The sequence below is a fragment of the Callithrix jacchus genome, chromosome 4 (genome assembly GCF_049354715.1).
Source record: "Callithrix jacchus isolate 240 chromosome 4, calJac240_pri, whole genome shotgun sequence".
Classification (NCBI taxonomy): Eukaryota; Metazoa; Chordata; class Mammalia; order Primates; family Cebidae; genus Callithrix; species Callithrix jacchus.
This window is the reverse complement of record NC_133505.1, coordinates 13,525,205-13,548,180: the sequence shown is the minus strand read 5'-3', so window position 1 is coordinate 13,548,180 and position 22,976 is coordinate 13,525,205. Positions and strand designations below refer to the sequence as shown.

Here is a 22,976-nt window from a genome sequence, read left to right as displayed (position 1 = left end):
AGTACTCTGTTTTATTTCAGGGGGGACATTTTTCACTCCCCATCACTATTGTTTCTTCTCTAGGCACTGATGGGTTCATACATGCGATTCTATTTCTTGAACTTTTCCTGGCACAGTCAGCTATCACAGATTTTATACTTGTTCTCCCCTTGCTGTTTTGATGTCAGAACAGTCAGCGTGACCTCTGAGAATGACTAGGAGGCTGAGGAATGCAGCACAGGAACGGCCTCTCCCTCCTTCCATGTGTTAAATTGACACATACATTTTTTTTTCCAATAATTCTGTTGAGACAACTTCCCTCTATAGAGCAAGATGAACGCTAAATATAAGTGTTGGTCACAGAGTGTAGAGTGTCAGGCAGAGAGGGACCTGGTGACCCAGGACAGTCGGTGCTGCCAGTTGTGTGTACAATGTTAAAGGTGGCATGAAGAGGGTGATAGGTAAGCAGAAGGGCATTGAGAGAGAATAGCTAGGGAGGAAGTCAGCCACTAAAGCAGATGTTTCTAAATGCAGCATCAAAGAGTCCTCAGGAAGCACCTTACAACAGAGTAAGTAGGACCTAGTGTCCCAAACTTTCTATTTGTCCTCTGCCCAGTTTCGTCTCTATGTCTCAGCCCTTGGCATCCTCCTATTTGCATCCCTGCTCTTCAAATCTGTAGAGTATATTTCTTTTCTTTTTTTTGAGACAGAATCTTGCTGTGTCACCCAGGCTGGAGTGCAGTGGCATGATCTCAACTCACTGCAACCTCCTCCTCCCAGGTTCAAGCAATTCTCCTGCCTCAGCCTCCGGAGTAGCTGGGATTACAGGCATGTGCCACCACATCTGTCTAATATTTGTACTTTTAGTAGAGACGGGGTTTCACCACATTGGCCAGGCTGGTCTCAAACTCCTGACCTCAGGTGATCCACCTGCCTCAGCCTCCCAAAGTGTTGGGATTACAGGCGTGAGCCACTGCGCCTGGCCCTGTGGAGTATATTTCTCAAGACTATCAAGTTTCACACTAACATTTCCCAGTGTTTCCGTTTTTAAAAAACCTTTTGATTTTGTATATTCAGATTCAAGAAAAGGTGCAAAAAACAAAGAACACCTATATTCTTTCACTCGCATTCCCAAAATGTTAACATTCTGCCACACTGAATTCTCATATCCCCCCTTATGCAAGTATATTTTTCTGAGAATAAGTTACAGACATAATGCCACTTTGCTTTCACAGACTCCAGTGTGTATTTCCTAAAAACAAGGACGCTCTTTGCATAATCTCTGTATAAGGATCAAAATCAGGAAATACTTTTCATTTCGTACTTTTATCCCACCTATAGACCGCATATTCAAATTTTGTCGGTTGTCTCACAACTGTCCTTTATAAATGAATTTCTGATTCAGGATCTGTCTGACCCAGGATCACATGTTTAATTTAGTCATCATATGGTCTTTAGTCTTCTTCAATCTAAACAACTCCTCAGCTTTTCTTCGTCTTTTATGACCTTGATATTTTTGAAAAGTATAAAGCATTTATTTTGCAGAATGTTTATCAATTTGGATTTGTTTGAGCTTTCCTCATGATTGGATTTGGGTTACACATTTTTTTTTTTTTTTTTTTTGGAGACGGAGTCTCGTTCTGTCACCCAGGCTGGAATGCAGTGGCAATCCTGGCTCACTGCAACCTCCACCTCCCCAGTTCAAGCAATTCTCTCTGCCTCAGCCTCCTGACTAGCTGAGATTACAGGTGTCCACCACCACACTCAGCTAATTGTTGTTTTTTATTTTTTCCGCCATGTTGGCTAGGCTGGTCTTGAACTCCTGACCTCTGGTGATCTGCCTTCCTCAGCCCTCTAAAGTGCTGGGAATACAGGCGTGAGCCAGGGTTACACATTTTTAGCAAGAATACCAAAAATGATCTTGTGTCTCTCTTAATACATCAAATTAGGAGGTACATTATATCTATATTCAACTCTTTATGTTTGTGGGAATTTTTGCTTTACAAACTTTTTTTTAAAATCTAGTAACATTTATAAATGCTTAAAATTCAATTTGGATTTTGAGTCACAGCTAGAAAACCTTTCCCTACACCAAGGTTAAAGATGAATTCACCCATGTTTTCTTGTATAATTTCACTTTGTACACTTATACTTATGAATAATTTCCAAGGGCATCAGAAAATGCTAATGTAAATGTTAGCTAGATAGGAAACAAAACTGTGTGTTCAGTATGATGTCAGACTTATGAAAATAAAATAAACTTATGAAAATAAAATTTTGTATATTAACAATGGTGATCTCTGGGTGGTGAAAGTATCGGCATTTTTTAAAATCCTTTACTAGTTTCTATATTTTTAAAATTTACTCCAGTAAGTATGCATTATTACTTTTCTCATCAAAAAGAAGCAAAACGTGGTTTTTAAACATTCCCTAATATTCTCCAGTGTCCCAAGAAAGCATGAAAATTAGTTGAAATGACTGACATATTCCAGGAATCTCTGTATAAGTTGGCTGCTCTAAATATCAAGCCAAATACTTTAGAGAACTCTGAAAAGAATGAATTAGAGTGATTACAATAATTTTATTATGTTAGTAACAGATGGCAAACATGGCCTTCCTTTTAGGAACATCCTGGGAGAGAAACAAACCTCTGACAGTGGAGCCACTGACATGACATATCTGGGAGGAGAACAGTGGGACAATTGAGAGCAGGAGTGTTGGAGCCCAGCAGATGAGGATTTAGTCCTTGGTAACACACATGCCACCTGTGTCACCCTAAGCAAGTTAATTAGCTTCTCTCACATGGGATAGGGCTGGGTGCAGTGACTCACACCTGTAATCCCAGGACTTTGGGAGGCCAAGGTGGGCAGATCACAAGGTCAAGAGATCGAAACCATCCTGGCCAACATGGTGAAACCCGTCTCTACTAAAAATACAAAAATTAGCCGGGCATGGTGGTGTGTGGCTGTAATCTCAGCTACTGAGGAGGCTGAGGCAGGAGAATCACTTGAACCCAGCAGGCAGAGATTGTAGTGAGGTGGAGATCGCACCACTGCACTCCAGCCTGGCAACAGAGTAAGACTCTGTCTCAATCGATCAATCAATCAATCAGTAAAATAGGGATAATGTCACTCTGAGTTGATGTTTGCATTTGATATCATACAGTGTATCAAGTACTTAATATAGTGCAGGTGCCTAAGTGCTCATTAAATAATTATTATTCTTTTGACCTTTCCAGGCAAGGCCACCTTCTCACCAAAAAAAATCATTCTAATTCCTTGAAGGGGATTTACTGCTGACCTTTTCATTGAAATTTTCTCCATTGTTTCAAGTTTCTGGTTGACCTCCCCATATGACATGTTTTACTAACCTGTGCCAAAACTGTACAGAGCAAAATGAGTAGCAGCTCTATTTCAAACACTTGCAAGGGTAGAAAACAGCACTGGATAGTTACTGGGATAAGAGGAAAAATGTTGGAGTTACTTGCAGTGGCCAATCCTAGAAATCTCTTATGCCAAAGAGATTAATATACTGGAGTGAGAGACATCTGGGGTGTGTGTGTGTGTGATCTTCCCAGCACAAATTCATAAAAGCTGTCATTGCTAACCATTGAGATTAGAAATTTTTTTCTGGGTACAGTGGCTTATGCCTGTAATCCCAGCATTTAAGGAGGACAAGGCATGCGGATCACCTGAGGTCAGGAGTTCGAGACCCACCTGGCCAACATGGTAAAACCCCCTCTTTACTAAAAATACAAAAATCAGCTGGGCATGGTAGCGGGAGCTTGTAGTTCCAGCTACTTGGGAGGCCAAGGCAGGAGAATGGCTTGAACCTGGGAAGCAGAGGTTGCAGTGAGCTAAGATGTCACCATTGCACTCCAGCCTCGGTGACAAGAGTGAAACAAAGAAGGAAGGAAGGAAGGAGAGAGAAAGAGAGAAAAAGGAAAGAAAGAAAGAAAAAGAAGAGAAAGAAAGGGAGAAAGAAAAGAAAAAGAAAGAAGAAACAAAGAAAGGAAAGAAAGAAAGGGAGGAAGGGAGGGAGGGAGGGAGGGAGGGAAGAAATTTTCATAGGAAGACGCCATCCACTAAGTGGAATGGACCTAGTCACTCTCAGGGCTCCTGATGATGGCTGCATAGATGATAGCTTATTTCTCAGGACTTCGCATTGTACTGTTAGCGACAGGAAAAGCAAAACTGTCTTTGGCCCAACAGGCCAGCGCCCTTTATTTTATAATGTGATGGCATAAACGTGACTGCCTATTTGCTTATTTATATAATTGAATGATTTGTAATGGGAGAGCCTCACTCATTAGTGCAGCTTATAAAGACTCCCCTCTAAACTGTTTCAGTGCTCATTTTTAGAATCACGAATGAATATTTAGCTGATATCACTCTAACTCCAATTCTGATTTGGTTCAAAGACTCTTTTCAAAAAGGCATTCTTTTACTTATGTAGACTTAGCAGATGGCGTAATTATAAACTTAGGGTTGCAGAACTAGAAGTCTCTTGGCAACATCACACTGTTTATCCTTTGTATACAAAGCATGGAAACCAAACCACAACTCAAAAAATCACCAAAAGAATATGTGATTCTTAGCTGTGGTTTAGCGTCAGAATTAGTCCAGCAAAGCAATGTTGTCCTACCCAAGTGTGTAAGTATTGTTACCATAGAACTTTTTGTTATCTTAATATGTGATCTGCTAAGTAAATAGCATATTATGTTGATGTGTATACTCTGTAAGGACATGAAGAATTTAAAACTTCAAAGGATTACAAAGACATAATAGAAACGTATTAAGTGTTGAAACTAAGATCTAATTAAGTAGCGTGGTTTATAAGACACCCATTTAACATTTGATTGAAAAAACTTCATTCTTAAATTTTGCTTTCTTTTTTCTTTTCTTCTTTTTTGGTAGACCTAGTGACCAATGGATTAATCAATAAACCCCAACCCCCAGAGATTCGAGAGCGACAGAAGTCATCAGACATCTTGGAGGAACTAATTGTTGAAGGAATAATACAAAGCCACAGCAAAGTATTTAGAAATGGAGAATCATATGATGTCATGGCAAGTAGTTTTTAAATTAACATTAGCTTATAGTTAAAGGTAGCAATAGAGTATGATTGGTCATGAGTCATTATTCCCAGCATATGCAAATTACAGTACGAATGACATCATTTATTTAAGTCAGACTTTTCTCTCTTAAAATCCCCCCACACCTCTGCACACCATCTCATATGGTTCTGTGCTCCCACCCAAATCACACCTTGAATTGTAATCCTCAGGTGTCAAGGGCGGGACCAGGTAGAGGTTATTGAATCATGGAAGTGGTTTCCCCTATGCTATTCTCTTGATAGTGAATGAGTCTCAAAAATCTGATGGTTTTATAAGTGTCTGGCATTTCCCCTGCTTGTACTCATTCTCTCTCTTGCCACCTTATGAAGAGGTGCCTTCTACCGCAACTGTAAGTTTCCTAAGGCCTTCCCAGCCATGCAGAACAATTAAACCTCCTTTCTTTATAAATTACCCAGTCTCAGGTATTTCGTTAGAGCAATATGAGAACTGACTAATACACCATCCTTCTCTGTGGACTCAGGAACTGCTCTAATTATTAATGATTAATTAATCCAGTAAAACATATATTGGGTTTTCCTAAATTTGAGAAATAATAGGCCCTATTGAATAACATTCTTTAATTCTTTCAACAATTTTTCTTGAACACTGCCTATGTAATAGGGATTGTGCAGTCCATTAGAAATGAAAAACTGAATTCTGATTTATTCAGTAAGAAAACCGGCCTGACAAGTGTTTTAGGTAATGGATATGCTAGTTACCCTGACTTGATCATTATACGTGTATCAAAATATCATACTGTACCCTATAAATATGTACAATTACATGTCAATTAAAAATAAGGTAAGACTTTAAAAAAGAAAATAAATAGGCCTAAATGCCAAAGCTAAAACACATATGGCTGTACATTTATCTACATGTACACCCCAAAATCAAACATGAGGAATTAAATAGAATTCTAGAAATTGCTATACTATTATTTTTGTTTGTTGATTTATCTTGATTGATCTGTCACAGTTTTTCCTCAGCATGAATAATGTTTTTACTCTGATTTTAACTAGCTTGGCTAAATCTAGAGTTCTGAAATTTTTTTTGAGACCCAGGCTAGAGTGCAGTGGCACAATCTCAGTTTACTGCAACCTCCGCTTCCCAGGTTCAAGCAGTTCTCCTGCCTCAGCCTCCCAAGTAGTTGGGATTACAGACACGCATCACCACGCCCAGCTAATTTTTGTATTTTTAGTAGAGACAGGGTTTCACCATATTGCTCAGCCTGGTCTCGATCTCCTGGCCTCATGTGATTTGCCCACCTCAGCCTCCTGGAGTGCTGGGATTACAGGCCTGAGCGACTCCACTGGCCAAGTTGTGAATTTTAAAATAAGTTCTATATAAACCTGTGAAGAAGATAGCAGATTTAGTTGTTGCTGTTATTTTGTTTTCTTGTTTGGGTTTTTTTGGTTTTGGTTTTGGTTTTTTAAAGCCAATGCTCCTAGGCATTACCAGTAGTCGTTGAAGTACAGGCAGAAGAGAGAAGGTGAAACAAAGAATCAACAGTGAAAAGAAGCCAGAGAAAAAAACTGAATGAAAAAGAAAAGAAAGAAAAGGAAATGGCAGGAAAAGAGACCAGAAATTACCCCAAAGGCTCTTTAATGGTTGTCTATCCCTGTGTTGTAGGGAAAATAGTCCATTAGGAATTAGAAACTCATTATTTAAATCAAATTTGCCACCTTGACTGAGTCATTTAGTGTTTGAATAAAGTTAATTTCCTTCTTTGTGTATAGGGAATGTTGAGAACTCATGAATAAAAGCCAAAGTGGAATTTTCTTTTGAAAAATGAAAATAAATCCTGCAGAAAGTATTTGGGGGAAAGGAAAGGAGATTGCCAAACCTTGTGAATAACATAATCAGGCTGCCAATAATAAGAGGATGTGAGGGGCAGGGGGAAAGGAAGGTAAAAATGAATCATATAATGAAAAGATAATGCCAGCATGATGACAGTTTACATTTGTGCAATGCTATCATGATATAAGGCATTTTGGAGTGCCTTATCTTATTTGAAAGTACTAAAAGAAGGATAGGTTTTTAATATCAAAGGGAAGAGGAAATTTTTTTTTCTAGCTGTAGGTGAGTCTCTAGGGGTCAGAAAAAAAGAAGGCATGTCAAAAGGAAAAAATAAAGCAAGTCTGAGGGGAGACAGAGAGATTATGGAAACATCCACCAGCTAAGCAATGTCTTCTTAAGGGAAATGCTATAGACACCTTGATGTATACATACATACGCCAGTAGAAATCACATTAAAACATTCTCTGTGATTCAGTTGCCAGTGATGAATGAGTTCTGACCTAGACCTTGCAAGGGAGCCTGCAAGTTTAATTAATATAAACTACCTTGTGAAAGAGATGCACCTTTTAAAAAATAACTGTGGCCTGGACTTTTAATAACATCATTAAGTGAACCAAAGATGAAGATGCTTTTCATATTATAAGGGCACAGAATGGTTGTTGAGAACGTTCTCAAAAGGATTTTTATATGGCAGGCGGTCAGAATAGCACGATTTTTTTTTTTTTTTTGCTTTGGTATTAGGCCAAGATATCCTAACGTAAGCCAGCCTCGTAACAGACCAGGCAGCAACACACACCTAGAACCGTGGTACTTAACCCACCTGCACATTGGAGTCACCTGGGGATATTTCCAGTGTCTAGATCTCACTTCCGACCACACAGCCTGGCATGTGACCCTGCTCTCACCCTTCTGAAAGCTCCCAGGCAATTCCTTTCGGCAGCCCGGGCTGAGAACTACTGCCCTGAAGGTTCACCGAAACTGTCCACAAAGCTCCCAGATTCATTACCAAAGCTGGGAAGGGTTAAAGCTTTTGAAATCATTCCTGATTCCGTATTCATTGTGAAAGAGAATTCTGAAATATTCCTGAAAACATACCATTTCAGGAATAGGAACTAAGATTATACTCAGGAAGCCTAAGGAAATAAAAAAGAGATGCAATTTCTGTGTCATAGATAAAACCTTGCAATTCAGGGGTAGCTGAGAACATATGTGTATCAGACACCAGGTGTCTTGCATATTTTGGGAAGTTATGAGGCCAATGTAAAAGGGTGCAAATGAATATTGAAGGACTGAGAGGGGAACCATATAAAGAATGGAAATATTATTAGATAATATTAATTATTAATCATATTAATACTTTGAACTATCTAATATTTAATAAGTATTTTGAAACCAACACCTGATAAAATTGGCTAAAAACAAAATAAGAAGTCAAGGGAAGCAAAAAACGGATGGTCAAAAAAAAAATAGATATTATGATGTTGGCAGTTACTAAAATGTGGTGAATCTTAACCAACATGTAAATATGATTTCTTCATTGCTCTAGGGAAAAACATTCTTCTAAATAAAATATTATGGGAAAAATAGAATACATGTGAAAATGCTTCGAGTCTCATGCTCTACCAACTGAACTAGCCATGTGACCAAGGAGAATAGTTTAAAAATAAGACTTCTTATGTGGGCCAATAGCCTATTTAAATACAAGGGCATTTCAGACATGGATCTGGCAGCTTCTTAGCCAGGTCATTATCTTTCATTGAGTTATTTAGAGTGAAATTGAATAAAGGATGTTGAAAATTGAGGGTTCACCTTCATGAAGTTCCCCCTTCTAAATCAGGGGCATCCCTGAAAGCCAGTCTCTCCCTAGAGGTCCAGGGGAGGATCTGTGTCCACCACAGAACCCCTTTGTCTTTTTTCTTAATTTTTATCATAAGCTTGCTGGTGAATACCGCAGTAATTCCATAGTGCTCTCTGGATAACCAGCTTTCAAGAACGTGTATGCTAGAATATTTCAGGTTTACTTAAAAGTTAAAATCAGGCCAGGCACAGTGGCGCATGCCTGCAATCCCTGCACTTTGGGTGACCAAGACAAGCAGATGGCTTGAGCCCAGGAGTTCGAGATCACCCTGGGCAACATGGTAAAACCCCATCTCTACAAAAATAAAGTTACAAAAAATTAGCTGGGCGTGGTGGTGTGCACCTAGTTCCAGCTCCTTAAGAGGCTGAGGCTGGAGGATCACTTGAGCCTGGAAGGTCAAGACTACAATGAGCCATGATTGCACCATTGCGCTCCAGCCTGGGTGAAAGAGCGAGACTCTATCAAACAAAAACCCCAAACAATGAAAAAAAAGAGTTAAAATGTGCCAGGCATGGTGGCTCCCATTTGTAGTCCTAGTGCTTTAGGAGGCTAAGCTGAGAGCATTCCCTTGAGGCCAGGTGTTCAAGACCAGCTTGGGCAACATGGTGAGATTCCATTTCTATTAAAAAAAAAAAAAAACCGATATGTAAGAAATACAAGATTAAGGAGCTAAGTATCAGATTGTTGAGTGAATCTTTCAGTGTATTTTTAAACATTCTAATGAGACTTTAGTGACTATATTGTAAACAAACGTAGGTTTTATGTACATATGTCAATATGTGTATGGACTTGTATAGACCTCTTTAGAGAGATATGATTGGTTCTCATTTATCCACATAGGTATTATTGAGTTCATCTTTTATCCCAAATTCATTTCTCCCTGCCACTTAGCACGTCCTGGGTCTCCCTACCTGAGACTCTGTGAATTCACAATTGGCTTCCGTGTCTGGTCAAAGTTTATTCCCTTCTCTGTGCGACTTCTGTATTTGGTAACCTGTAGTGTAGTTGGAGAGTTTGCTCACATTGCATAAGAGTCTCTAACATTATTTATTGAACCTCATGGAGAGTTTTTTAAGGAAGAGGAAGTTGACTGAGTTAGGACTCAATAATGCCAGTTAATGATGAGAGTGACCTTCCCCAGGAGGTCTGACGGTGACAAAACAAGAATGAAGGGATCTTTTGCAGGAAGCTTTGGCCTATTCTATGCACAGGACTCCCTTAAGGGACCAAAATGAAGACAGGTTCATCCCTTGGTCAATAGTTAATTAAGAAAGCTCTGAGGAATACACAGTGTGTGTAAGAAGTAAAATATGTAAGTTAGTAGCTAGAAACGGGACTCAAATCTAATTGCAGCATTTTGAATGTGGCAGTCCTCTAAAAGTATTCTTTAAGAAAATAATTGAACTGGTAACTTCTGTTACCAGTTCTGTAGGTTGATTTTGTTGTTTTTACTGGTAGCACTTGTCTAAGCATAAGGTGGTCATTGTTACCTTTTTTTATTTTTAATTTTAAAAAGAAACAGGGTCTGATTACATTGCCCAGGCTGGTCTTGAATTCCTGAACTCAAGCAATCCACCTGCCTTGACCTCCCAAAGTACTGGGATTACAGTGTGAGCCACTGTGCCTGGCACATTGTTAACATTTTTAAGTGCCAACATTTGATAAATTCTGACTTCATAACATTCAGTTGTAAAGAATACAGGTATCTTTCTACAGGTTTTTTATTTTTTTACTTAAAATATGGAACTCAAAAAGAACATGGGTTGCACAAATAGGATTACCTTCCTCTATGGGGAGGATCATTTTAGGATTAAGCAACATGGAGGAGGTGACCAAAACATTTCATTCACTGCTTTGACTGAATGAAAATTAGCTGGGCATGGTGGCGCATGCCTGTAATCCCAGCTACTCAGGAGGCTGAGGCAGGAGAATTGCCTGAATCCAGGAGGCGGAAGTTGCGGTGAGCCGAGATCGCGCCATTGTACTCCAGCCTGGGTAACAAGAGCGAAACTCCGTCTCAAAATAATAATAATAATAATAATACAAAATGATGAGGGGAGGGGGAAATTGCTTTGACAACCATTCCATGGTTTTCAAGTAGTAAAAGACTTTGCACCGCATAAACCATCTGATGGTTTTAAAGGAACCAAAACGTCAATAAATGTTTTTTCTTTAGAAGACTGTCTGAGAATCATAGATTTGAAAGCTGAAAAGAAGCTTAGTGGGCCTCTGCCCCCTTGCTGCTTCACATTTGAGAAAATTGAGTCCAGAGAGAAGAGCTGCCTGGGTCTCCACCACGCCCTGAGCATTCCTGTTGCCCCAGGGTTGAAGCTCACGCCTGGTGCCTAAGGGTCCCTGGCGGCAGGCTCTCTTTCCTCCCCTCTGTGCTCCTGCCCCTTTCAGCTTTGTCTTAGTTATGATTTTGCATTCTGTCTTTGGAAAAAGTCACTGCTTTGACTGAATGAAAAGCAGCTACCATTTGCTGAGTGGCTACTTTACCCTTCTTTTTTTTTTTTTTTTTTTAAAGCAATCCCGTGAAATATGTATTATTAAACGTATTTTTACAAATGAGAAACCATGGCTTGCAGAGTTTAAGGAATCTTAGAAAGTCAATTCAAGCACTGGGCATGGTGGCGCACACTTGTAATTCCAGCTATTCAGGAGGCTGAGGCAGGAGAATCACTTGAACCTGGGAAGCAGAGGTTGCAATGAGCCGAGATCACGCCACTGCACTCCAGTCTAGGCCATAGACCAAGAATCCACTCCATAGGCCAGCCAGAATTCAAGCCCAGGGTTGACTGGTGATTTGTTTTACTCTGCTAAACTTCCTCTCTTTGATTTATTTTCTCAGTACCTACAGCATTATAGTCTAGAGATACAGTCTTTCAGAAATTACAGTGAATATTAATAGCTCTTTTGTCTTTAATAAAAAGTCTTTAGAGAAATTATTTAGAACAATATTCGGTTCATTTTATAATGCAGCCTTGGAGTTAACCACTCCCTACCCAGTTGTAATAAATCTGTATATACTAACCTAGAAAGACGCCAATATTAAGTTAATTGAAGAAAGTAAATTGCAGAGCAGTGTGTATAGTATAACTCCATTTAGGTTTTGTTTAACACTATAGATATCCTTAACACATATATATGTATGTACATACATGTGCAGAATAGATATCTGGAAAGACACATGCTAAACTCTTTACGGAGCTTCATGTTAAGGACTGGGATTGGGGGCTAGGTGGTTAAATAGAGGATTCGGAGATGATTTGTGTATCAGTTAAATTTTTTATAATCAATCTACATTATCTTAAAACTTTTTTTTTTTTTGAGACGGAGTTTCGCTCTTGTTACCCAGGCTGGAGTGCAATGGCCCGATCTCGGCTCACCGCAACCTCTGCCTCCTGGGTTTAAGCAATTCTCTTGCCTCAGCCTCCCGAGTAGCTGGGACTACAGGTCCGTGCCACCACGCCCAGCTAAGTTTTGTATTTTTAGTAGAGATGGGGTTTCACCTTGTTGAACAGAATGGTCTCGATCTCTTGACCTCGTAATCCACCCGCCTCGGCCTCCCAAAGTGCTGGGATTATAGGCATGAGCCACTGCACCCGGCCAAAACTAATTTTTAAAACAAAAACATATACATTAAAACTTTCTTCATAAATTCTTTATGACAATTTTACTTATTTTGGAACTAGAAATCATAATTAGAAAATCATTATTACTGCTTTGAACTGTTAAAAGGGTAGTTGATTGTATGGATTGGAATTTTTCCCCTGCTGTCATGAAAATATTTGTCAAGTTCCTCCAGCAAAGCTCAGCACAGAGTTGTTGTTCAGTAATCGTTCATTATCTCTTTCTACCACAAAACCAGAAGCAATGAAAACTAATCTCTATCCCAGATGAAAGTAACTTGTAGCTTGTGGAATATTATGAAATCATCAGGTTGGACTTTGCACCTTGAACTATAAATTCACCCCCATTCTCCACTGCTTTTCATCTTATATTCATTCTCAAGATTTTTTCCTTCTAAGCGGTCCTCTTCTATCTGAGAGCACCTCCGCTTTAAGAGCCTTTTCTTTAATAGACTGGTGTTTTTGAGGCATCTAATAGATATTATCTTTATAATTCTGCTGTTACCAACTTTCACATTGTTGTTTTTGTAATCTGACCCTGAAAAGTTTGATTTTTAGAATTTATTTTTTATTTATTTATTTTGAGACAGGATCTCCCTCTGTTACCAGAGCTAGAGTGCAGTGGCTTAATCTTGACTCACTACAACCTCCACATCCTAGGTGTAAGTTCTTTTGGGTTAACTGACTGCACCATGGACCATGTCATGGTAACCTCTGTGACCTGCACATACACTCCAGATGAGTTCCTGGAACTAGAAAGTCTGAAGTGACTGGAAAATCACAAAAGGAGAATGATCAACCCCTGCAGTGCCTAAATAACTTTGAGACATTCTTCTATTGTTCATTATTCCTGCCTCAACTGATAAAGCAACTGGACTTTGTAACTGACCTTGGTCAACCTCATGACTCCAGACCCTATGACCCCCTCCCAGCTTGCAAAAGCCACCTGAACTATCACTTCTGTAACTTTCCTATAAAACCAACTCCTATCCCACTGCCCTGCTCTGACTCTCTTTTTGAACTCAGCCCACCCGCACCCGGATGACTAAACAGCCATGTTGCTCACACAAAGCCTGTTTGGGGGATCTCTTCATTCAGAGCATGTGTTTTTTTTCTTTTTCCTTTTTTCTTTTTTTTTTTTTTGGCATGCACTTAGAGCATATCAGAGCATGTGTTTTAACTGGGCTCAAGCAATCCTCCACCCTCAACCTCCTTAGTAGCTGGGACTACAGGTGCATGCCAACATTCCTGTTTAAGTTTTTGTATTTTTGTAGGGACAAGGTTTTACTATGTTGCCCAGGCTGGCCTGGACCTCCTGGGCTCAATCAGTTTGCCCACCTAAGCCTCCCAAAATGCTGAAATTATAGGCATGAGTCACTGTGCCCAGCCTAGAATTTATATTTTAAGCTGTTTATTCTAACTCTTTTGCCCTTCTCCTCTTGCCAGTGAATATAGTTGTTTCTACATGTAAAAAATATATTTTATTCCAGGTGAATATGACTGAGAAGCCATTGAGAAAGCCACCTGCCAGACTAAAAAAACTCGAGATCAAAAAGCTAGAGAAGGATTTCACAGTGAAGGATATCGAGGAGAAGATGGAGGCTGCCAAAGAGTGCAGGAAGGTACTGAAGTTCTCAGATGCTCTAGACTTGAGGGATTAGCTGTCTGCTAAAGTGATCTCATGACACACCTTTCCTATCATCAGTTTTAAGACAAATTGTATGAATCAATAGTCGGTATTTTATTTTATTTTACTAATTGTTTTAAGAGACAAAAATCTCACTATGTTGCCCAGGCCGGAGTACAGTGGCATGCTCAGAGCTCACTGCAACCTTGAACTCTTGGGCTCAAGAGGTCCCCCTGTCTCAGCCTCCTGAGTAGCTGGGACTACAAACCCACACCACTACATGTGGCTAATTTAAATAAAAATTTTTAGAGATGGTTTCTCGCTATGTAGCCAAGGCTGGTCTTAAACTCCTGACCTTAAATGATCCTCCTGCCTTGGCCTCCCACAGTGTTGGGATTTCAGGCATGAGCCACTGTGCCTGGCCTACAGACAATATTTCAATGACCTATATGCTTTTTATTGTATGTTTCACATTTAGTGGTTTTTCTTAACAATTTCCTTCCTGTTGTAAAGGAATAGAGTAGGTTGGGTATTACAGTTTCATCCATACAGCCTAAGCAAGCAACATCCAGTTCTTGGAATTAAGTCAAGTATGGAGTGTTCTTCATATGAAAAGAGAGAAACTTCAATTAAGGCTGGGGGCAGGAGAGGCAGGGTTGGGCTGTGGTGTTAAACTGAGAGGAGCTACTGCAGCATCAGGCAGCATCATCCCTTTTGCATTTTCACCGAGGGCCCCCATAACCCTCCATGTGCCCTTGGCCAGATGCCACCTTCACAGCTTTGGTACAACAGCCTTTATTTCCCAGCTCTCTAATTGGCCTCTCAGAGCACAAGGACCAGACTGCAAGCTCCATGTGGACAGGCCCCGTGTCTGCCTTCTTCAATAAGAGTTTCTCAAAAAATGTTTGTTATACAACTGAATAATGACATAGAGAAGCCATAGATGTTCAATACAAGCAACATTCATTGCAACTTGTAGAAAGTTACTCAGACTCTTTTTCATTCTTTAATACTGCATTTCAGTCTAAAGAAGAAGAAATAAGAAAAAGGCTACAGAGTGACCGACTTTTGCCTTCAGCCAATCGTTCAGATTCAGCTAAACTAGGTGGGGCTGAGGTTGCATTTGCCAAAGGACTTCAAAGGGTCAGGTCAGCTGGGTTTGAACCATCTGACCTGCAGGGAGGAAAACCATTGAAGAGGAAGAAGAGTAAAAGTGATGCCACCTTGATTGACAGAAACGACAGTGATGAAAGTTTTGGGGTCGTGGAGTCAGACATGTCTTACAACCAAGCAGATGACATAGTCTACTGAGCCATTTTTTTGTGAATTTCATAAGCCGGAATTCATTCTCCCCATTTGTGACATTTGTAATATGTCTCAGATTCTTTGACTGCCTGACCTCATTCCACTGGGATTTCTGCCTTGGGCTTAAGGATGATTATGTGGGCTCCATGGGCTGAAGGTTACTTGAGTAAATTAAGTAGCTATGCTAGATTTAATAAAGGAGCGAGGGGGAGACTTGACCAGCTTGGATATTTGGCACTCTCCTTTGTGCGACTTCAAACACTGTGGAGCTGTCTTTAATGCATAAGTGCCTTCAGCTTACGTGCATATGTTCATGCCAAATGAAATCCTTCCTGTTCTGCCTGGTGGCGGTGTCCCTCTTCTGCTAGTCCCTTAAGACAAATTACATGGATTTGTGTTAAGTATTTTAATGATTTGTATGCTTTTTATGCTGTATGTCTACAGTTTCAGAATTTTTTTCTTTGTGTTATGAAGGAATGAAGCAATGTCTTAAAGTTGGTTGAATTACAGTTTCGTCTATGTAGTTTAAGTTAGCAATATCTAATTCTCAGAAATATATAAAGAATGGAGTTTTCTTCTCGTGAAAACAGAAGAACTTCAATTGAGGCTAGGGGTGGAAGGAAGTTGTGGGGGTGGAGATAGACACTGCTACCAGTGTCTGGCTTCCCTGCAGGCACACTGAGCTGAGAAGCTGCTGGCCCTCATCTTATTGGAATTATACCTTGGTTCTTCCCTCCCTTACCACTCACATCCAATCAATTATCAGGTCTTATGATTATAGATGCTTTTTTTGTGGGAGGGGAACAGGGTCTCACTTTGTAGCCAGGATGGAGTACAGTGACATGATCTTGGCTCACTGCAGCCTTGACTTCCTGAGGCTCAAGCGATCATTGAGCCTCAGGCCCCCAAGTAGCTGGGACTACAGGCACACATCGCCACACCAGGATAATTTTTTGCAGAGATGGGGTTTTGTCATGTTGACCAGGCTGGTCTCAAACTCCTGAGCTCAAACGATCCACCCACCTTGGCCTCCCAAAGTGCTAGGATTATAGGTATGAGCCACCATGCCAGGCTATGAGTCTAGATTCTAAGGATCTCTTGCATCCATCTTCATACTTTTCCCCTGTCAGTACCTAGTTTTGGCCACCCACTATCATTCAACTGGGTTGCTACAATAGTCTTGATTCTTATACAATAGTATCTGTTTAAAGCCCCTGGTTGTCCCCCCTTTTACTGTTGAGATAAAGCCCAGACTCCCTGCTGAGGATCTCAGCTTTCACAATTCAGCCAAACAGAACCTCTTCCAGTTCCTCAAACTGAGCACACTCACCCCAGGCGCTAGACCTTTGCACATGCTGTTTCCCCCTTCCCTTCTATTCTTCCTGCTCCTTGACTTGAAAAATGCCTTCTTGTCTTTCATGTCTCAATTCAGACATTACTTCCTCTAAGCCCTCTGGTCCAGGTCAATGCCCGTCTCACCTTTTGGCACCCCGAACTGTCGTCTTTACGTCTATCATACTGTGTAGGAGTCACCTGATACATTCCCATCTTTACCATTAGATATTTTCAGTTCCTGCAGGACAAAGGAGTGGGCCTGTTGTAATCATGGTTGCAGTTTTTGGTCCCTTGGAAAGTGAATGCACATTATAAGCGCTACATAAATATTGCTTTAGTGGATTAATCAGTATGCTTGTACCTCCTCCAGAAAAAGGTGCATGGCTTGTTTTCTTGGGAACCTTTTGACTTGAGGCTTACTTAGCATCTCCTGTTCATACACTCCCTTTGGCCTTTTGTGTATCAGGGGTCCCCAACCCCCAGGCCATGGACCAGTACTGTCCATGGCCTATTAGGAACTGGACCTCACAGCAGGAGGTGAGCGGCAGGTGAGAAAGCTAAGCTTCATCTGTATTTACAGCCCTTCCCCATCACTCGTATTACAGCCTAAGATCCTCCTCCTGTCAGATCAGTGGTGACATTAGATTCTCATAGGGGTGAACTGTGTACGCGAGGGATCTAGGATGCACACTCCTTATGAGAATGTAACTCCTGATGATCTGAAGTGGAGCTGAGGTGGTGATGCTAGCACTGAGGAGTGGCTGCAAATACAGATTAAACTTAGCAAAGAGCTTTTACTGCATGGATACCATAATAAATCAGTTGCTTGCAAACACAACAAAACCGTATCCGTGAGTGGCAAGTGACACTGAAGCTGCATCTGGTGGCAGGCTTTAGAGTGGCAAGTGAATTGATGTACTTCAACTGTACACCTGTATCTGGTGGCCTTAAAAGTATGTTTGAGGCAACTTCAAATCTCCCTATGTTCTGAATTAAAGTCCAGGCAGAATATCCTCACATTGCCACAAAAGCGCTGAAACGCTTGCTTCCATTTCAGACATCCTATCCTTGTGCAGCAGGGTTTTCTGCAGTGACAACAACCAAAATGAGATTATGGAGTAGACTGGACATAAGCAACACATTTCAGATGTCAGTGTCTCCTGTCACCCCAGATAGGATGATCTAGTTGCAAGAAAACAAGCTCGGGGCTCCTACTGATTCTACATTCTGCACAGGAAGGTGATGGTGAGTTGTATAATTATTTCATTATATATAACAATGTAATAATAGCAATGAAGTGCACAATAAAGGTAATGTGCTTGAATCACCTTGAAATTATCCATACCCCACCCCAACGTCCATGGGGAAGTTGTCTTCCATGAAACCAGTCTCTGGTGCCAAAAAGATTGGGGACCTCTGTTATATATGGATACCTCTGTTATATATGTTCCTATAGCCTGTAGGACTTCAGACACCTATAGCCAGTGAAGTATGACAGTGCTGGTAGAGGGGATGGAGGGGCTTCTTCAAAACTAATTGCAGAGCCAAAACTTTTAGACCTTCAGTCTACTTCTTACAATGTGACCCTGAGGCATGCAGGCTCTCTGTGTCTCAATTACCTTACATGTTAATTTGGGATAGCCCCAGTCATAGAGTTGAATCAAATGAAATAATGTGTTTAAAGATACTGTGTACCTGCTTGCCTGGTTCAGCAGACTGAGTCATCCCACCCCTTCTATGCAGATAACTTGATTCAGGGGTGCCCTCTCCACTCCATGCCTGGACGGATCTCCAGGCATTTGGAGGACCCACTCACCTGGAACATCACCCCACCCTTCCTGTGTAGAGATCTTATTGCAGAAGGGCCCTCTCTGCTGTACTGCCAGGCAGATCTCCAGGCATCTGGAGCACCTAGTCTCCTGAATTAGGAATTTAGGCCAACCCTCATCCCTGTGCAGAGAACTTGGGACTGAGGAGGTTTCCCAACTGCACACCTAGGCACAGCTCTGGATGCTTGGTGGCCACCCACTAGATTATCCCTCGGAGCTTGTGCTTGTGCCTGCCATTGGGAGATGTGCAGGCAAACATGCCTGGTCTGGCCCCACCTATCATGGCCCCTGTCCCACACTCCAGGGTTGCATAGCGGAGCTCAGATCACTGTGAATTCCACACATCAGCCCATTGCCTAAGGCAGCAGAGAGTTTCTGCAATAAACAAAGATCGAGTATACACACAGCCATATTGGCCACAGCTGGCTCCTACCTATAAGTGCCACCTACAGGCTTGTAGGTGAAACCACACAGCCCAGTATAAAACCTGCTAAAAGAAATGCATAGGGCTATAGAAGCAAAGCCCAAAGACCCAACCCTTCCCTAACCCTTCTCTGTTGGGGTACAGTACAGTTCCTCTGCAGTAACAGGAACTATTAAGGAAAAGAAAGAAAAAGAAAAGAATCCTATTTGCCTAAAAATAATAACAAAAATTGGAAGTGCCAGCATCTCCAGATAAGAAGGAACCAGCACAAAGAATCTGCACCATGAAAAATCTGAATGTAGTGACACACCGAAAGATTGCACTAGCTCTCCAGCAATGGCATCTAACCAAAATGACAGATAAATAGTTCAAAGCATGGATTGCAAAAAAGTTTAATGAGATACAGGACAAGATTGAAAAGCAGTACAAAGAAACTTCTAAAGCAATCCAGAAAATAAAGGAAGTGATAAACATCTTAAAAAGAAATCAATCAGAGCTTCTGGAATTGAAAAACTCAAGTAATTTCAAATACAACTGAAAGCTCTATCAAGAGACTGAACAAAGCAAAAGAAAGAATTTCAGAGCTCAAACGTTGGACTTTTAAATCAACCCAGTCAGACTAAAATAAAGACAAAATAATTTTTTTAAATGAACAAAGTCTTTGAGAAATAAGGAATTATGTAAAATTACAGAACCTATGAATTATTGGCATTCCTGAGAGAAAAAGAGAAAAAGCAAAAAAGCTGGAAAGCATATTTGAGGGAATAATTCAAGAAAATTTCTCTAATCTTGCTAGACAGTTAAATATCTAAATACAAGAAATCCAGAGAACACCTGCCTGATACTATACAAAATGATCACCAAGGCCTACAGTTACCAGATTGTCCAGGTCAACATTAAAAAAAGAATCTTAAAGGCAGCTAGAGAAAAATATCAGATCATATACAAAGGGAACCTCATGAAGCTAATAACAGACTTCTCAGCAGAAATATTACAAGCCAGGGGAAATTGGGGGCTTATTTTCAGAATTTTTATATTTCTCTTCTTCAAGAACACCAGATATTCTTAGATTTGGTCATTTAGCATAATCCCAAGCTTCTTGGAGGCTTTCTTCTTTGTTTAAATTCCCTTTTCTTTGTCTTTGTTGGAAACCTTGTCTTCAAGCTCTGAAGTTCTGTCTTCTTGTTTGATTCTGTTGTTGAGACTTTCTAGTGTATTTTGCATTTCTTTAAGTGTGTCCCTCATTTCCAGAAGTTGTGATTGTTATTTATACTATTTCTTTGGAAATGTTTTCATCCATATCCTATAACTTTTTTTTTTTAAGTCAGGATTCGCCTTTCTCTGGTGCCTTCTTGAATAGCTTAATAATCAATCTTCTGAATTCTTTTTCTGGCAATTCAGAGATTTCATCTTGGGTTGGATCCATTGCTGGTGAGCTAGTGTAATCTGTGGCTGTGTTAAAGAATCTTGTTTTGTCATATTACCAGAATTGTTTTGCTGGCTCTTTCTCATTTAGGTAGACTATGTCAGAGGGAAGATCTAGGGTGCAAGGCTGTTGTTCAGATCCTTTTGTCCCACGGGGTGCTCACTTGATGTGGTGTTCTTTCTCCTGCCTCTGGCAATGGGGCTTCCTGAGAGCCAAACTGTAGTGATTATTGTTTCTCTTCTGGGTCTAGCTACCCAGCTGAGCTAAAAGGCTTCTGGCTGGTATTGGGGAGTGTCTGGAAAGAGTCCTGTATTGTGATCTGTCTTTAGGTCTCTCAGCTGTGAGAACCAGCACCTGCTCCAGTGGAGGTAGCAGGGGAGTGAAGTAGACTCTGTGAGGGTCCTTGGTTGTAATTTCGTTTAGTGTGCTGGCTTAGTGTTGGTTGATCTTCAGCCAGGAGGTGGCGTTTTCAAGAGAGCATCAGCTGCAGTAGTGTAGGGAGAAGCTTGCCCTAAAGTTGCCTGGATAAGTATTGGGGTTTCTTAGGTGATGGGCAGGGCCACAGAGCTCCCAAGAGATTATGACCTTCATCTTTGGCTACCAGGGTGGGTAGAGACAGACCATCAAGTTGGGGCACGGCTAGGCATGTCTGAGCTCAGACTCTCCTTGTGCTGCTGTGGGGCTTGGCCTTGTGGTTCTCAGGCTGATGGAGTTATGTTTCCAGGGGGGTTATGGCTGCTGTGTCATGCAGGTCTCCAGGAGAGTAGGGAAAATCTGGTAGTGACAGGCCCCGCCCAGCTTCCATGCAGCCAGCAAGACAATTCTCACTTCTATTGTGTTACCTCAACAGCTTCAAGTTTATTCCCAGGTAGCCAATGAGCAGGACTGAGATCTTGCCCCAGACTACAAGCCTCCCCACTGAGAAAGCAAGCAAGCCTTTCAGGTTTTGCACCTCCACACCTGCCATGGTTTCTGTGCTCCTATCTACACTCCCAGATTGCCTCCTTCCCCAGATTCTGTCCAGGAAACTTTGTGTTTGGTCAAAATTGTTACAAAGTTCAGCTGGAAGTTTCCTTCTCCCTGTGTTCTTTCCCCGATTCCACTGGCAGCCCTTCCCAAGGACCCCTGTGAGACGAGTCAGAAATGACTTCCCTGGGCACCAAGCATGCCCACAAGGCTCTTCCCACTGCTTCATCTACCTGTATAGTTCATTCAACCTTCTAAATTTGTCTCAGCTCCAGGTAAGGTCAAATCCTTCTCCCGTGATATGGTCCTTCAGGTTCCCCAGTGAGGATTCAGGGGTGGATGTTTCCCTTTCACACTTTGAACACTCACTGTCTTTCAGCTGCCTTACGGAGCCTGCAGTGGTAGGCTGCTTCCTTCAAAGGGTCTGTGGATTCTCTCGGCTTTCCTGGTGTGTCCTGTGGTAGTTCTTGGAGCAAAAGTTCACTCTGTGAGTCTCCCCACACTGCTCTGTCTGTCAGAGTGAAAGCTTCAAGTTAATCTTGCCTCCTATCCACCGTTTTTCTTGATCTTGCCACATTGTATTTTATGTACTTCAGTACTTTTTCCTTGCAAAAATAGATTTATCCTACATAAGCTGCTTGGCATCTTGCTTTTTTCACTAAAGAATTCAATATCTTCCCATATAAATAAATCTGCTTCCACAGTACCATTCCTAATAACATGGTCTCTCCTATTAAGGTCTCTCTTAATATTGATTAGTCCCCTCATTGTGTTTCTGAGGGTTCCCATAATTAAAGACAGTCAAAAACAAATGTTTCCATTTCTGTTTTGAAAATGGATGAAAAGTAAACTAATTGGAACATTTCCCCCATCATAGCAGAACAGAGTAGAATCAGCTATTCTCCCTTTGCCCAATTACCCCTTTCCATTTTTTCTGTTCTTGATCAGGGCTCTTAGCTGAAAGACTGTGAATGCAAATGAACACTGAAGCTTGATGCAACCAGTTTTGCAAATTCACCTCCAGACTCTTCTCCTGTTCAGGAAGTTGAATTTATCTCATGACAATTTTAATTCAGCACACTGAGACTTCAAGTACCTTGATTGTTTAAAAGTCCATGTCATAAAGAGAAAAAAAAATGAGTGACTGTTATTTACGTATATCCCAGTTGGCTTCTTGTTGATAGGAATAAAGACTAGCCACATTTTCAAAGTGTTATTGGCAGAGAAGTGTTTTCAGATAAGAGTCTGAAACTTTTTCTCTTATCATTTGGAAACAGACATGAGTCATTAAAAATCAAGTGATTGGCGAATTTTAAACACAAAATGAAATCTTTTTTTATTTTTGAAACAGAGTTTCACTCTTGTTGCCCAAGCAGGAGTACAGTGGGGCAATCTCGGCTCACTGCAACCTCCGCCTCTTGGGTTCAAGTGAGTCTCCTGCCTCAGCCTCCTGAGTAGCTGGGATTACAGGCATGCACCACAATGCCCAGCTAATTTTTTGTATTTGTAGTAGAAACAGAGTTTCACCATGTTAGCCAGGCTGGTCTCAAACTCCTGACCTCAGGTGATCTGCCTGCCTTGGCCTCCCAAAGTTCTGGGATTAGAGGTGTGAGCCACTGCGCCTGGCCAGAATGAAATCATTCTACACATCCAGGTCATGAAAGTAGTAGTAATATAAGTAG

The 22,976-nt window shown here is 41.0% G+C and overlaps 1 protein-coding gene across 14 annotated transcripts in view; it reads left to right on the top strand.

The window, feature by feature from the left end:
• STMND1 (stathmin domain containing 1) overlaps window positions 1–22,976 on the top strand; it is a 382,758-nt gene that overhangs the window by 236,621 nt on the left and 123,161 nt on the right. For 7 of the 14 annotated variants that reach the window (XR_013533686.1, XR_013533685.1, XR_013533689.1 and 4 more), the window contains exons 5-6: window positions 4,896–5,047; window positions 13,873–14,004. Coding sequence is in view for 6 of the 14 variants with exons in the window: in XM_078368292.1 (XP_078224418.1) it covers window positions 4,896–5,047; window positions 13,873–14,004 (284 nt within the window). In the remaining 8 variants the exon portion in view is untranslated. Of the gene's footprint in view, window positions 1–4,895; window positions 5,048–13,872; window positions 14,005–15,032; window positions 15,816–17,706; window positions 17,895–22,976 lie in introns of those variants that run through there. The other 7 variants (XM_035297404.3, XM_035297400.3, XM_035297403.3 and 4 more) reach the window with 2 other exon arrangements.